This window comes from Chrysochloris asiatica, unplaced genomic scaffold (assembly GCF_000296735.1).
Source record: "Chrysochloris asiatica unplaced genomic scaffold, ChrAsi1.0 scaffold00004, whole genome shotgun sequence".
Classification (NCBI taxonomy): domain Eukaryota; kingdom Metazoa; phylum Chordata; class Mammalia; order Afrosoricida; family Chrysochloridae; genus Chrysochloris; species Chrysochloris asiatica.
Window position 1 is genome coordinate 1,873,106 of NW_006408522.1, and position 15,173 is coordinate 1,888,278.

The window sequence follows — 15,173 nt, forward strand, 5'->3', positions numbered from 1 at the left end:
AAAAAAAAAAAAAAAACTGCCATAAAAATTTCAACAGAAAAATGAAAAATTCCTATTCCTCTGAAGATAAACAACAACATATTTGAAAGCCAGAAATTTTTCCTAGGGATTTTTCTTTCACAAAAGTCTCTCAATGAAAATTTTAAGAAAATAAGGGAGGCAGGGAAATGAAAACACCAGAGATGGAACAACCAGAATACAATTAAGGAAGAATGTTGACATGTGAAAAAATGTAACTAATTTCATCGAACAATTTGTATAAAAATTGTCAAATGGAACCTGATTGCTGTATAAGCTTTCACTGAAAATACAGTGCAAGGGGGCTTCCAAAACTTTGTGGAAAAATTTAATTGAAAAATAATGCATTTTTCTATGGAATTTTTGAAGCCCCTTTATATTACTATAAAACAAAACAGACAGACAATTATAGGAGCAACAGCACGTGGCTGTGAATCTGTCTGACTCACGTCTGACAGAGCAATGGTACCCACTCAGTGGACTGCAGGACTGCGGGACAGTCCAGGCCAGGCCGTCCTCTCCCTATGCTGTCTGAGATGCTTTACAATGCCCTCACATTATTTTAAAAAACAACAACAACAATATTTAATTCATCAGGTTCTCTTTTATAGCAAATAAGCATAACTAGAAAATTTGATGATGCCATTTTTCACGCTTTTCCAATATGGTTCAAGCTTGTAGGATGAAGTCATATTTGATAAAATGTTCCGTTTACCATTTCAGAGCCACTGTTAAGTCACATGCAGATGGTTACGGAGACGGTGGTAACCACGGTCGTCACCCTCTGCATACTAATCACTTCGGTTCTACTGATGTTCCTGCTTCGGAGACAGAGTTGAGACAGGATGGCCAATTTTGTAGCTTCAGAGAATCTTCAGGATCTTTAATTTTTCTGCTTAGGTTTACATACATTTCTGCTTTCAAAATAACAGCCACCCTTTTGCAGGGGCAGCTTGTGCTGCAACTTAATTAGAAAATAAAAATTAGCATACATAAAATAAAAATCACTTGTAATATCATCCCTCCCAAAATCAATGTTTATATTTATTTTGCTGTACCTATTTTCATTTTGGAGTCCTGGTGTGGCGCTGTGGGTTAATGTGCCAGACTGCAAAGGCATTTGAATTGCAAGGCTGACAGTTCAAGCTCACCAGCTGCTCCTTGGAAACCCTATACAGGGTCACTACGGGTCAGAACCGAATCAATGGCACTTAACAACAACAACATTTTCATTTTATAAAAATTAGATCATAGTGTAAAACTGTTTTGTGACTGGAGTTTTTTCATTTTTAACATCTGTCCAAAAATACTTTAAGTTCCAAGTGACTGCTATCTCAGCATTGTACTACATAGATATAAAAAACAAGAACAAAAAAACCCTGCTGGTCAGTCAGTTCCAAGTCATAGCGACCCTGTATAGGGTTCTGAAAAGCAACTGGTGGATTTGAACCACAGACCTTACAACTCAAATTGACCTTGCAGTCCAGTAGATTATCCTGCAGCACCACGCCAGGACTCCTAGCAACCCTACAGAACAGAGTAAAACTTCCTCATAGGGTTTCCAAGGCTGAAACAGACTGCCACATCATCTTTCTCCTGTGGAGTGGCTGGTAGGTTCAAACCACCAAGCTTTCAGTTAGCAGTAGAGTGTGTAGCCACTGTACCAACAGGGATTCTACAATCCATGATTGCTGTTTTTGTTTTAAGTGCCACTGAGTTCGCTCCAACTCATAGCAACCCTATACAGGGTTTCCTAGGAGCAGCTGGTGGGTTTGAACAGCTGACTGGTTTGAAGTCCAGTGCTGATCCTACTAACCCCATACCAAAACTCCATGATGTTGTTGTTGCTGTTAGGTGCCACTGAATTGGTTCCAACCCATAATGACCCTGTATAGAGTTTCTGAGGAGTGACTGGTGAGCTTGAACCACAGACTTTGCAGTTCAAAGCCACTTTGCAATCCAGCGCATTAACCCACAGCGGCACACCAGGATTCCCAAGTCAATGACAGATAGAGTCAATCATCTACAGATAACAAGTCTTTTAGGTTGTAAATCCTATTATCTAACCAGGGAGTCTGAGCCCACCAGTCACTCCTAAGGGAAGAGATGAAGCTGTCTGCTCCCACAAAGATAAACAGCCTCAGAAACCCTATTCTGGGTTGCTACGCATTGGAACCACTCGATGACATTTAACAATAACAACCAGGGAGAAGCACTGGGTGGATACCAAATAAATGAGCATATACATGGTTCTAAGATAAATTTTTCTTGCACTACATTCAACTCAGTTTACTCAGTGAAATACCTCAAATATTTTATGACTATGTGGCACTGCAGGATAATGCACTAGACCGCAAGGTCAGTTTGAGCCTCAAGGTCGACTGTTCAAACCCACCAGCTGCTCCTCGAAAACCCTATATAGGGTTGCTGTGAGTCAGAACTAACTCGACAGCACTTAACAATATAACTTCTCTGTAGTTAATTCAATATGTAAGATAATAGTAAATGCTAGTCCATTAATTCTTTTGGTTAATATTTCAAATTGAAACATTTTTAAAGGGTATTTTCATCTGAGGCTTAGTCCTATATGATTGGGCTGGGGTAAAATTGTTTTTAATAAAACTTCTCTTTCAATGTCAAATCAATAAACCTGATCAAGGTTTTCTTTCCATCAATGTTTTTATAAAATCAAACTCTCTTTCTATTGTAGCTAGAGATCTACAGTAGAAAGACATTACCACCTAAAACATTTTTTTCATTTCTCTGACTTTAGGATTATCCTGACCTATTAAGTTGACTGCGAAAGATAGAAAATTAAAGACTTGCACTGCTTAATCACATCTGGTAAACTTCTTACATGACTACTGATAAACAATAAATATTCTTAATGTATTAAGTCAGCATTTATTTTACAGGAAGAATTAAAGCACAGGTACTTAATATAGTACAAAGTATTTGGAGAGAACAAAAAGTGAACACAATACCTTCTAGAAGACTCCATCAGTATACTTTATCTGAAGTGCACCTGACTACAGGTAACCATGTTAGTAAAATAGGTTTTTTCTTCCAGGCTACCATTTAGTGTTAATTCAGAAAAATCTATAAACAGAAAAATAGACTGATCAGAATTGAGCAACACTTTCAGGCTTTTCTATCATGTATGATGCCAAGTTTTGAACAACTACGATAATCAATAGGTAATCTAAATGATGTGTATTCTACTTTATGAGAACACTTATACAAAACTCAACAAGAGAATTATTTTAAATACCAAACCTTCTTGATAAATTTAAAATAGGACTAAACCAACTAAAATATAAAGAACATTTTTTTAAATGATTGATTTCAAATTTGAGAACCTACTTCTCTACTCTTCTGTGACACAACGAGTGCTAGGAAAAGCACACCTTTTTCTTTTCATAAATTTCAGAAAAGAATTTTTACTCAGGATTTAGTCTTAGGACTAGACACATAGCCATTTTTTTAAAATTACAAACAGTGACTGTTATATTTCAAAACCAAATGGTCCAATTAACATTTAGATGGGATTACGTGCACTTCCTTGTGGGTCAACATTTTGGTTTCCATATTTTCACCGTTATCAACAATCATTTCCTGGGCACCCACTGGGTGAGCAGCACTCTACTGGATACTGTTTTTCTCCCCCATTAACTCCAAATCATTAGTCTCTCTTCCTATGGCAGTTGAAAGTGCACTTTTCTTTCTTGTCTTTCAGCTTTAGATATTAACTGTTTTACCCAAGAGTGTCATACAACTAGAAACTGTGAAAAGCTAGAATTTTATCTAAGTGAAATTAAAGTCTAAGTTCTTAAATGTATGTGATCATTGACAAAAATAAATCATTACTGGACTTTTAAGAGTGAATCTTGCTTTAGGCCAAAGGTCATTGAATAATTTCCAGATAACACATCAAGACTATGTAATCAGTAGAAAAGGTTATAAAGTTCAAGCCAAAATGGAGTTTAAGCGCATTTCCAAGCACATAAACATACAATTTCATAAAAATTCTTACTTTCATCAAAGATGTCATTGGATCAATGCTTTATCAAATTGTTTATTTATGCTATGCTAATTAACTCCACAGCACATAACAACAACATTCTAACTCTAAAAATAATTCGGAGTCCTGGTGTGGTGCTATGGGACAATGCACTGGGCCAATAGGTTGGTTTGGACCGCAAGGTTGATTTGAACCACAAGGTCAGTGGTTCAAGTTCACCAACCACTCCTCAGAAACCCTATACAGGGCCCCTATGAGTTGGAATCAACTCAATGACACTTAACAACAATAACAACAAAATAACGTTCACTCTTTATTGAAGTTGTTGTTGTTGTGAACTGCCATCGAGTTGATTCTGACACATAGCGACCCTGTATAGGGTTTCCAAGGAGTAGCTGGTGAGCTTGAGCTACCGACCTTGCAGTTTAAACGACTTTGCAGTCTGGCGCATTAACCAACTGCGCCACACCATGACTCGATTTTACTGAAGTAGCCTGCATCAAAACAATTCTAAAAGATATGCTCAGTTACTACTAGTTTACTCAGCATCCCTGGAAAAAGGTGATTCATCTTGCATAATTTCCTCATCATACTCTTAATCTTTATAGAATCAAATTTTAGAATTTTTTTTAATTGACAGCTTTCAAAGATGTATCACACATATTCAGTCTTTAAAACTTTCTTTTTACATAAAAGTAACACATCTTTTCTAAAAGAAACAACAGCTGTAGATAAAATAAATGTTTATAAGTGAATGGTTTTCAACTTTAGTAACACATCATGCTCACTCAAGAAACTTTAAAATGATTGATGTCCAGGTTCCTTGCCTCCAGAGATTTTGTTTACTTAGTCTGGGCATTAGGATATGCAGATGATTCCAATGTTTAACTAAGGTTAAGAACCAGCCCTACCTTATTCATCCTACTTCTCAGGGTTCAGTTTAACTGTGTACCTTTCAGAACTTTTTCTATGCCCAGGTCTCAAATTTTTTTCCAGTTTTTTGCTACTATAAAAAATATTGTAATAACCATGTTTGTAGGTCATTTTGCACATGTCTGGATATAGTAAATCAGTATCAATGGAACTGCTGGGCCAAAGAATGTTTTCCTTTTAAATTGTGCTGAATACAGCCCTCCAAAGAAGCGGTTTCACTTTAGACGCCAATCAGCAATCGGAGATGACTGAGCATCCCAGGTCTTTCCCAGCAATGTAACACCAAGTTTTTGATTTGTGATAAGCTGACAGGTTAATCTGATGTTATTTGTATAACATAAATGTGCATTTCTCTTATAAGTGGAGTTCAGTATCTTTTACTTTTAAGATGCCTTTTGAATTTCCTTACTGGTAAACTGGTTCATTTACTTGTCCATTTCTCAGAGTTATTAATATTTTTCTTACTGATTAAAAGTTCTTTATATACTAGGGAAAGGAAGCCCATTTCAGAACATACACTGCACATTCTTTTCTTAGTTTATTATTTTTCTGTTGCTTTTGTCATGCAGAAATTTTTCTGCTTTTGTAAAGCCACTTTTCAATCTTTTGTACCTTCTAGGTTTTACATCATACTTGGAAAAGGCAGAGCTCTCAGGAAAATTCCTTCAGTTTCTTTAGGGTTATTGCAGTTCAGCCATATGAATAGAGCCTCTAATTGAGAGAAGTTTCCATTATGTTCAAATCAAAATATATTCTGGGGGAAATAAACATTTTCTGGCAATAATTTCTTAATGTATCAATAAGTAAAATAAAACTATATTCCCAGTACTGGTGTGGTGCTGTAGGATAAACACTGAACCACAAGACTGGTTTAAACTGCAAAGTTAGTGGTTCAAATCCACCAGCCACTCCCTGGAGATCCTAAACATGGTTGCTATAAGTCGGAACCAACTTGACAGCACTTAACAATAACATATTCCTAGCAGCACTGATCACAGGCCATGGAAATCTTCTTAGATTATGTCTGAAAAGGATCAAATTAATTTTTAAATGATCTTTGCAATATTTGAATATAACCATTAAGGCCTCTGTAACTAAGAGCCAATAGTACAGTCCAATACATATGCATAAAGATACATTTTATAGGTGTGTACTAAAAGAGAATAATACAGTGGCTTCAACAGTTGGCTCAAATCTAAGGATGGTAAAGGACCAGGCAGTATTTTGTGCTCAGGGTTGCTATGAGTTGGAGCCAACTCAATGGCACCTAACAACAACAAGAGGAGGACTTGGTGGGCCAGCTAACTATCTGTAACAGAGTTACAGAAATCTCAACATTTCTTTAATCACAGAGAAGATGGTAGGCAGAAATATCACCATAGCGATGGTGTACACTGTACAAGAGCACTGAGTATGAGCTGGCTGGCAGTTCATCTTTAACCTATATTTACTCTGTCTCTATCATCTTGACTTATTTCAACAGAAGTTCCTCTATCCAAAACAATGAGAAAAAACATTCATTTTATGATTATTACACACTAAATTTTTCTGGGCATTAAACTTTTATACAACTCAGAATACATATGTGCTACACTTAACAACACCACCACCTAGAGTTCAGGAAAAACAATTTAAAGCTGAGTATGACCTGGGGGATTTTCTATCATGTAGTAGCCATAATAAGGATCTCTACCACTACAATATAGTGCATTTTCCATGGGAACAATTTCTCTGAATAGATTACAAACCATCATTACCATGTTTGTGAAAATTCAGATGGTCTACAGGTGGGCAATCACTCAGTTGCCAAACCGTTTTAACTTTCTTTTGACCACTGTTTATTTCCACGCTCCATTTTTGTGGCTTCTCACTAAGAAAAAACATCAATTGGAATAACAGAGAAATAGTTATTTCCTTCCTTCCTCCTATACCCATTTAGTGATAAGCACAGCAGAAAAAGAAGAAGGAAAGAGGGGGGGAAGGAAAAGAAAGAGGGAGGAGAAGAAAAAAGTTAAAGAAAAGATAAACAGGTCATAATTCCCACCCTTCTCAAGATGCACAATCACAAGAGGGAGAGAATAAAAATACCAATAGCATTTCAATGAGAAAACCAAAAAAAAAAGCTACAACAGGAAATATAAGATGCATTACAGGGCAACAAAAGAGTAATTTCTAACTAAGATTGGGTTCTGCAGTTCTTAGAAAACCTCCTCCAAGATGGCAGCATTTGAGCTGAGCAGGAAAGGAGGAGGTGGAAGAGTTAGATAAGCAAACACAGTGGGGACAGGTAGCTCAGGATGAAGGAGTCACATGAATGTGGGCACTGAAGGAGGGATGAGAGAGAGAAAATGCAGGAATACAGAAGGGGAAAGGGATGACACGGTGGCTCATGGGCAGCAGAGTCCAGTCAGAAGGCCTCACAGACCAAGCTAAGGCACCAGAATACGGTCCTAAAAGTAACAAGAGCCACTCAGGGCTTTTCAACAGACTTATGTCATGGTGGGATTTGAATTTTAAGATCACTTTGGCATTTGATCTAGAGAAGGAAGGTAATGGAGGGCTAGCGCAGTTAGGAAAATGGATTTTACAGAGTCCAGGTATGAAATGGAGTCCTGGTGTGGCATTGTGGGTTAATGCGCCAGACTACAATGCCATTTGAACTGCAAGTTTGGCGGTTCAAGGTCACCAGCAGCTCCTCGGAAACCCTATACAGAGTTACCATAGGTTAGAACCAACTAGATGGCACTTAAAACAACAGGTATGAAATTATGCAGATGTAAAGTAAAGCAATGACAATGTGAAGATACAGAGAAGACAACAGATTCAAAAGCTGCCAGGAAGGTTAGGGCTTGGGTAAGGATTTAAAGGAAGGAGTGATGGACCACAGAGATGGAGGATAAGTCCTAGGAGTCTGTGTTAGGCATTAGGTGGATACTTAACAACGGTCACTTGAGGAACTATAGGAGGGAAAACAGCATCTGAAAGAAGTTGAGAAATTTGGTTTTAGTTGGAACTGTCTGCAGGATTCACATTAGAAACAGTGGTCTGAAGACAAGAGAAGCTGCAGAGATGGGTTTTGAATCTTCATCAGCAAAGAGGCACTGAAGCCCAGAGTATAAATGCACCACTTGGTGAGGCTAGAAAGTAAGAAGAAAAGAGGACAACAGGCAGTGAAAACTCTTGGGAAAACTCAAATATCGAATTAAGACACAATGGTATGTCAAAAACTAAGGAAGGAAACTGAGACTCAAAAAGGCAACGGTGCTAAATACTACAAGTTGAGAAAGGAACTGAAGCGTCCACTGGATTTGGCAATTAGAAGTCCATGGGTAACCTTTACCAGAGCAGTTTTAGAATTTGGCTAAGAGGGGACGATGCAGGATAGAAATACAGTGACTTTTCATATGAGAGAAATTTCAAGTTTCATTTTATGCTGAGGGAAGAGTCAGGGGAGACTATCAGCAGCAGCAAGCTCATGTCTATGTGGATGACTGACCCACCATCCCAGCCTCAGTCTCTTCACTCACTCCCAAGGCCACACTCTTGACCTTGCAGTCACCACCCTGATCATTTCTCCCCTCATTTGTCCTTTCTCTTCTGGCTAGCTATTCAGTTAGAAGAAATTCCATATTGAGAGAGAAATAAAAGACTAGAGGCCCAAGAGCCTAAAAGAGGGTAAACAAAGGTCTAGGAGCTGGAAGAGAGGGAATCATACTTGATTGCGGTCAGACAGCTGGATGCAGACGACTAAGGTTTCAGAGAAGCAGCTCTGCCTCACAAGGTTCCCAGGCAACCCAGACCCCAAGACTGCCCAGAACATGGTTAGACATAAAGTATTATTTCATTATTAAATTGCTTACCTTTGATACAAATTTTTCATAGCAATTGGTCTGACCGGCAGCTGAAAAATGTGTTTCTCATTAAGAGGATTTTGTTTATAATGTTTTACACAAGACCTAAAAAAAAAAAAATTAAACCTCTTTTGGAAAAAGGTGTCATTTAGAGAGTAAGACTCTCAAAGTATTCTAAAGCTCATAAGAAAACATTTTATTGAGCACCACTAACAACATCAATATTATTTCAGGACCACAAAAGTTAAAAAATAAAACTCACAAAACTTAGTTTATGTTTTTTTTCTCATCTACTTAAAAAAGTAGTAAATGTATTTTTCATAAATACAAAGTATATTTAAATTGAACTCAAAGGCTTAAGTGGGGAGAAAGGGAAAAACAGAAAGTATCTAAAGAGAGACAAAGACACAGCTTTTTCACAGTAAAAAGAGTAACTCATTTACTACTACCAATCTCTAATGAAAAAAGTAAGTTTTTCAATTATGTAAGCAATTACAATTTTAAATTTTCTTTTACAATGGAGGTACATTCTAATTTGTGGGGGGGAAAGCAGTGGTACATTTCCTCCATTAGGGAAAAAACAAACCCGTCCTTCTGCTAGACAGTTTACTGATTCCAGTTTGAGGCCTGGATACACATAAGACATCAGCAGTCCAGAGACAAAGATTATTTTAAACTGTTCTCAGCCAACTCATCAGAAGGCTCTCATATTACAGCTATGCTGCCAACAGAGATCTGGTAAATAAGATTCAATTCCATTCATAGAGATGGCTGACAATGATTAGGTGGGCTCAGACTTATAGTGATGCTAAGAAAGGATAAGAGAACTAATATTTATTAAGTACATATGAAGGGTCAGGTACTTTACACATACTATTTATTCCTCACCACACATTAGATCCTTTTTACAGATGAGGAAACAGGATTCAGTGAGTGAGAACTTGCTAAAAAGGAAGCTGGGAAATGACAGGGTGAAGGGTTAAATTAAAATCTTTCTGAATTCAAAGTTGTTCCTTCCTGTGACACTGACTTTGAATCTCTCCACTATTGTGAAAAGCAGGTGCACAGGTTCTAGCCCAACAAGTAAAAAACCATACACATTTTGGCTGCAACTGTATCAAAACAGAATATATTTTCTATGTAAATAAACAACATGAGATACTTACTGTGTTAAAGAGAAGAGGAGCTCATGTTGGGGTTTAATGAAAAGCATGCAACTGACTAGTATTTCTAGAATATGGTGGAGCTTTTGAACACGATAAACCTGTTCCTGTATGTCTACTGATGGAGAAATAAAGTATTCCTGGAATAAAAAATGTGCAAGCAAAATAAGGAGTTATAAGACCAGTAGAATCTTTGGAAAGAATATAGTTATACTTGCTAAACCTAAATTCAGATGCAAATATCAATCAAATTAAGCGATAAGACAAATATTTGACTGAGAATGTTCAGAGCAAGTCATTATACATATTACATATATTTCCTGGAAAAGGCAAATTATACAAGGGTTCACTGAGGAAGGCAAAGTGGTTAACTTACACACCTCACCAAACTACAGAAGGAATGAATGGCAAGTTGGAGGACAATTTTTAACTTCAACACACTTGCTTGGCTGATGGCAGTGTCCACTTCTAGAAATAGGTAGTAAACCTGAAATGCCAAGAAATTAAGCAAGTGTATTCATAAGCTCCCACTCACATACACACTAATAAATAAGGCAGCCCTGTGGAAAAATAATTTGGCAATGTATATCAAGCATCAAAAAAATACTCAAGCCTTCTAATCCCATCTTTGAGAATCCTATTTCCTAAGAAAACAATCCATGGTAAGCGAGGTAGGTGGAATTGTGAGATGGTCCCTCAAGATTCATGCCCTTTGGAGTACACATTTTGTATAATTCATTTCTACTGAGGCCAGAACGTGGTTACTAATCAATTTAGTTAATCAAAACAGATATTATCTTGGGTGGGCCTGAGTAATCAGGTGAGCCTTTAACGGAAGGTGAAGCCTTACAGATTTCTCCTGGCCATGATGCGGAGAGGAACACATGCAAGGACCTGAGAGCGCCCTCTAGGGGCTGAAATTGGTCAGCCTATGCAAGCAAGAAAACAGGAACCTAAGCTATAGGGTTACAACAAAATTAATTCTGCCAGTAACAGTGAAGAAACTTGGAAGCAGATCTCCTAGACAGGTTTCCAGATGCAGGCACAGCCAGGAGACCCTTAAATTTTATCACATTTTAGCTTTATGAAACCTGAATGCATTTACAACATGCCAAACTCCTGAGACTGCCAACTGTAAAAGAATGTTTGTGTTTTTTTAAGTGTTAAGTTGGTGATGATTTGTTAAGCATCAATAGAAAACTAATACAGTAAGAGAGAAGCTATGATCCACTCAATTAACCAGGGGTAATAGCTGGGCAGGGGTAGGAGAGATTCATGAATAATCCTAAGCATGGTTTAAAGAAGTCAGGCAAAATGTGATAAAATTTAATTTAATAGAAATTCATTTGTAATCAAACTCAAATTAAAGGTATTGTTATAAGCTACTAAATGTATAATACTTTGTAATGGCAGCAATAGACCAGAATCAGAATCACTTAGAGTAAAAGCTGACTCATTAAAAAAGACATATTGAACCACTGGGGTCTAGGAATTAAACGTCTAGGTGATTTTCAAAGTTTAGGAAGGACTATTGTGTTAAGCCACCACTTATCTGTCAATTTTTGTACTGTAGTGGGTTTCATGTTGCTGTGATGCTGGAAGCTATGCCACCGATATCTTAAGTACCAGCAGGGTCACCCATCGTGGACAGGTTTCAGCAGAATTTCCAGACTAAGACAGACTAGAACAAAAGGAGCAGCAGACTCCTTCTGAGTGTTTAACCACTGAAAACCTTATGAACAGCAATGGAACGCTGTCAGATATAGTGTTGGAAGATGATCCCTGCAGGCTCGAAGAGTTGCCTCCACAAAGTAGAGCTGACTGTGATAACATGAATGGAGTTAACATTTCAAGACCTCACTGCTGATGAAACACAACTTTAGATGAGGAGATACAGCTGTAAATATTTATTAATAATCAGACCATGGAACGTATGACGCATGAATCTAGGAAAATTGGAAGTTGTAAAAAATGAAATGGAACGCATTAAGATTGATATTCTAGGCACTAGTAAGATGAAATGGACTGGTGTTGGCTATTTTGAATCTGACAATTATCTGATTTACTGTGCTGGGAATTGATGAATTGTAGTGAAATGGTGTTACATTTATCATCAAAAAGAACATTTCAGGATCTATCTTGAAGTACAATGCTGTCTGTGAAAGGATAATATCCATACGCCGACAAGGAAGACCATTATTATTCAAACTTATGCACCGAACTACTAAAGTCAGTGACTATGAAAAATTGAAGAATTCTACTAACTTCTTCAGTCCAAAATTGATCAAACATGCCATCAAGGTTTACAGATAATTACTAGCAACTGGAATGCAAAAGTTGTAAACAAGGAGGAAGGATGAATAGTTGGAAAATATGACCTTGGTGACAGAAATGATGCTGGAGATCACATGAAAGAATTTTGCAAGACCCAATGACTTCTTCATTGCAAATCAATTATCTTTTTTTTTTAAACACCATAAAAGACAACTATGCACAGGGACCTCACTAGATGAAATACACAGAAATCAAATTGACTACATTTGTGGAAAGAGACAGTGGAAAAGCTCCATATCATCAGCCAAAACAAGGTCAGGGCAGACTATGGAGCACTCTATCAATTGCTCATATTCAATTTTATGCTGAAGCCCAAGAAAATTAAAACAACTCCATGGGAGTCATAATATGACCTTGAACACATCCCACTTTAATTTAGAGATCATCTGGAGAACAGATTTGATACATTATACACTTATGACCAAAGACCAGTTGTGGGATGACATCAAGATCATCAGACAGGAAGAATTGAAAAGGTGATAAAGAAGACAAGAAAGAAAGAAAAGACCGAAATGGATGTCAGAAGAGACTGCACCATTCTCACAATTGCTGCTGATGCAATCAAAATCACAGTGACCTCACAGTGAAACAAAGCATATGGAGTTGTTGAACATAAAACTAGTGATCTGCTCTGTAAACCTTCATTCAATTCACATTATAAAGCTAAACAAACCTCCATGACCTCCTTCTCCAAGGAAGCACCAAATGGTGGAAGACATTGGTGCTGGAGGGAAGGGGAGAAGGGGGACTGGGGGAAGGGAGTGATGGGGGGTAGGTGGGCCCAGACACCCGGGCACTGCAATGGGAGGCCAGTGAATCAGGATCTAAGCTGTAGTAGAGGTGGGGACAGGTGGTAAGAAGCAAGAACAAGATCAAGGAGTGGCTCCCCAACACCAATTTGGGCTACCTGGTGAAGGGAATGAAGATCAAGTCCCTGGAGGAGATCTTGCTCTTCTCCCTCACGACCATCAGGGAGTCTGAGATCACTGATTTTTTCCTGGGCATCACCCTCAAGGTCAAAGTTTTGAAAATTTTGCTGAGCAAAATAAGTCACAAAAGGACAAACACTGTGGGATCTCATTTATATGAAATAAGCAAATACATAGAACTAAAATTTAGTGGTTATCAGGGGTGGGAGGGAGGGAAGGGAGAGTTTTTGCTTAGCAGGGAAGTGAGTTTATGTTAATGGTGGTGAAATAATTTGGGAAAGGCTATCTAGAATGGTTACACAACTTCAAGAATGTAATCAATGTCACTGACTTAATACACCTAGAGATTACTGAGCTGGTGTATGTTTTGTTTTGTATATTTCCACCATATACACACACAAAACAACTAAAAACAACAAGAAAATGAATTATAGCGCTTCTCTCTGGGCCCTCCAATATAATAAATTTTTTTCTAGGGAGAGCACATTCCCACTGAAGATACAGGTTTAATAAAATGTTTAAAATTTGAATAACAAAAAATTAAACCACAAAAGATTTCAGTTGTGCTTTACTTTACCTAACAGACATAGCTACAGCTTTCCTATTCTGTATTTTCATGAGACAAATGACAAACAAATTGATAATGTACACTCATTTTGGAAAGGACTTTCCAACCCATGCCAAGGATTGGTACAGAAGGTATTCAATCTCTTAAACTTCTAGAGCAATGTTTGTTGTTTGTTGCTGTTAATTGCCGTTGAGTCGGTTTCGACCCATAGCGACCCTGTACAGGGTTTCCGAGGGTGTAAATCTTTACAGGAGTAGAAAGCCTCATCTTTCTCCCGCGGAGTGGCTGGTAGTTTCGAACCACTGACCTTAAGGTTCGCAGCCCGATTCGTAACCACTACGCTACCAGAGACAGCTAGGAAAATATAACAGAGCTTACAAGGTTGACCCTAAAACCTAGAAGAAACTTTTGAATCTGTATTAAAAACCCCAAAAGAGTTGTGTCAGTACAGCGTCCTGGCACGGATGTTTGCTTTGCTGCTCTCTTCTTTGCATTCCTGACTTACCTGTCCCACCGCGCCACCAGCAGTTTGTCCACAAGTAGGTATACTACTTGGAAAAATACTTGGATGAGCACTGTGAGTACCCACATGTCATGGCAGCCAGAGAGCTTTCCCAACAGTAAGGCAAAACAAAGCCCATCTAATGGCTGAAAAGGAGGGTAGGAGACTAGGCATTCACCAAAGTCTAGGCTGCATGCATCACATGATTCTGAGCCAAAATCACATATTCTTATCTTTAGACGACCTCTTCCAAAAGATCGACAAGAATGAAGAGTATCAGGGAATCGCCAATGAAATCTTTTTCAAATTCAATGTTGTTGTTGTTAGGTGACATCGAGTCAGTACCAACTGATAGCAACTCTATGCACAACAGAATGAAACACTGCCCAATCCTGAGCCAACCTCACAACTGTTGACACTTGGCCAATCCATCTCACTGGGGGGGTCTTCCTTTTCCTCTGACCCTCCACCTTACCAAACATGATATCCTCCAGTGACTGGTCCCTCGTAACAATATGTCAGAAGTATGAGACACAAAGTTTGGCCATCTTGGCCTCCAAGGAGCACTATGGCTGCACTTATTCCAACACAGATCTGTTGGTTCTTTTGGCAGCCCATGGCACTTTCATTGTTCTCCTCCAACACCATAACTCAAAAGCATCAATTCTTCTACAGTCTTCCTTACTCACTGTCCAGCTACTCCGCCAATCCATCTTGCTGGCAGTGTTCTGCTTTTTCTCTGACCCTCCACCTTACCAAACATGGTATCCTTCTCCAGCGACTGGTCCCTCCTGACAATATGTCCGAAGTATGAGAAACGAAGTTTGCCCATCCTGGCCTCTAAGAAGTACTCT

General features: G+C 38.2%; 2 protein-coding genes across 2 annotated transcripts in view; one reads left to right on the forward strand and one right to left on the reverse strand.

The window, feature by feature from the left end:
* The window catches only part of LCTL (lactase-like), a 13,383-nt gene extending 12,526 nt beyond the window's left edge, over positions 1–857 (forward strand). Inside the window, 1 exon segment of the mRNA XM_006831841.1 lies at positions 744–857. Coding sequence (XP_006831904.1) covers positions 744–857 — 114 coding nt within the window.
* A 2,171-nt stretch (positions 858–3,028) lies between these two features.
* Positions 3,029–15,173, reverse strand: part of ZWILCH (zwilch kinetochore protein) — a 57,739-nt gene continuing 45,594 nt past the window's right edge. Inside the window, exons 15-18 of the mRNA XM_006831511.1 lie at positions 9,990–10,126; positions 8,833–8,928; positions 6,730–6,842; positions 3,029–3,117 (exon numbers count right to left, since the gene is read on the reverse strand). Coding sequence (XP_006831574.1) covers positions 3,029–3,117; positions 6,730–6,842; positions 8,833–8,928; positions 9,990–10,126 — 435 coding nt within the window. The remainder of the gene's footprint in view (positions 3,118–6,729; positions 6,843–8,832; positions 8,929–9,989; positions 10,127–15,173) is intronic.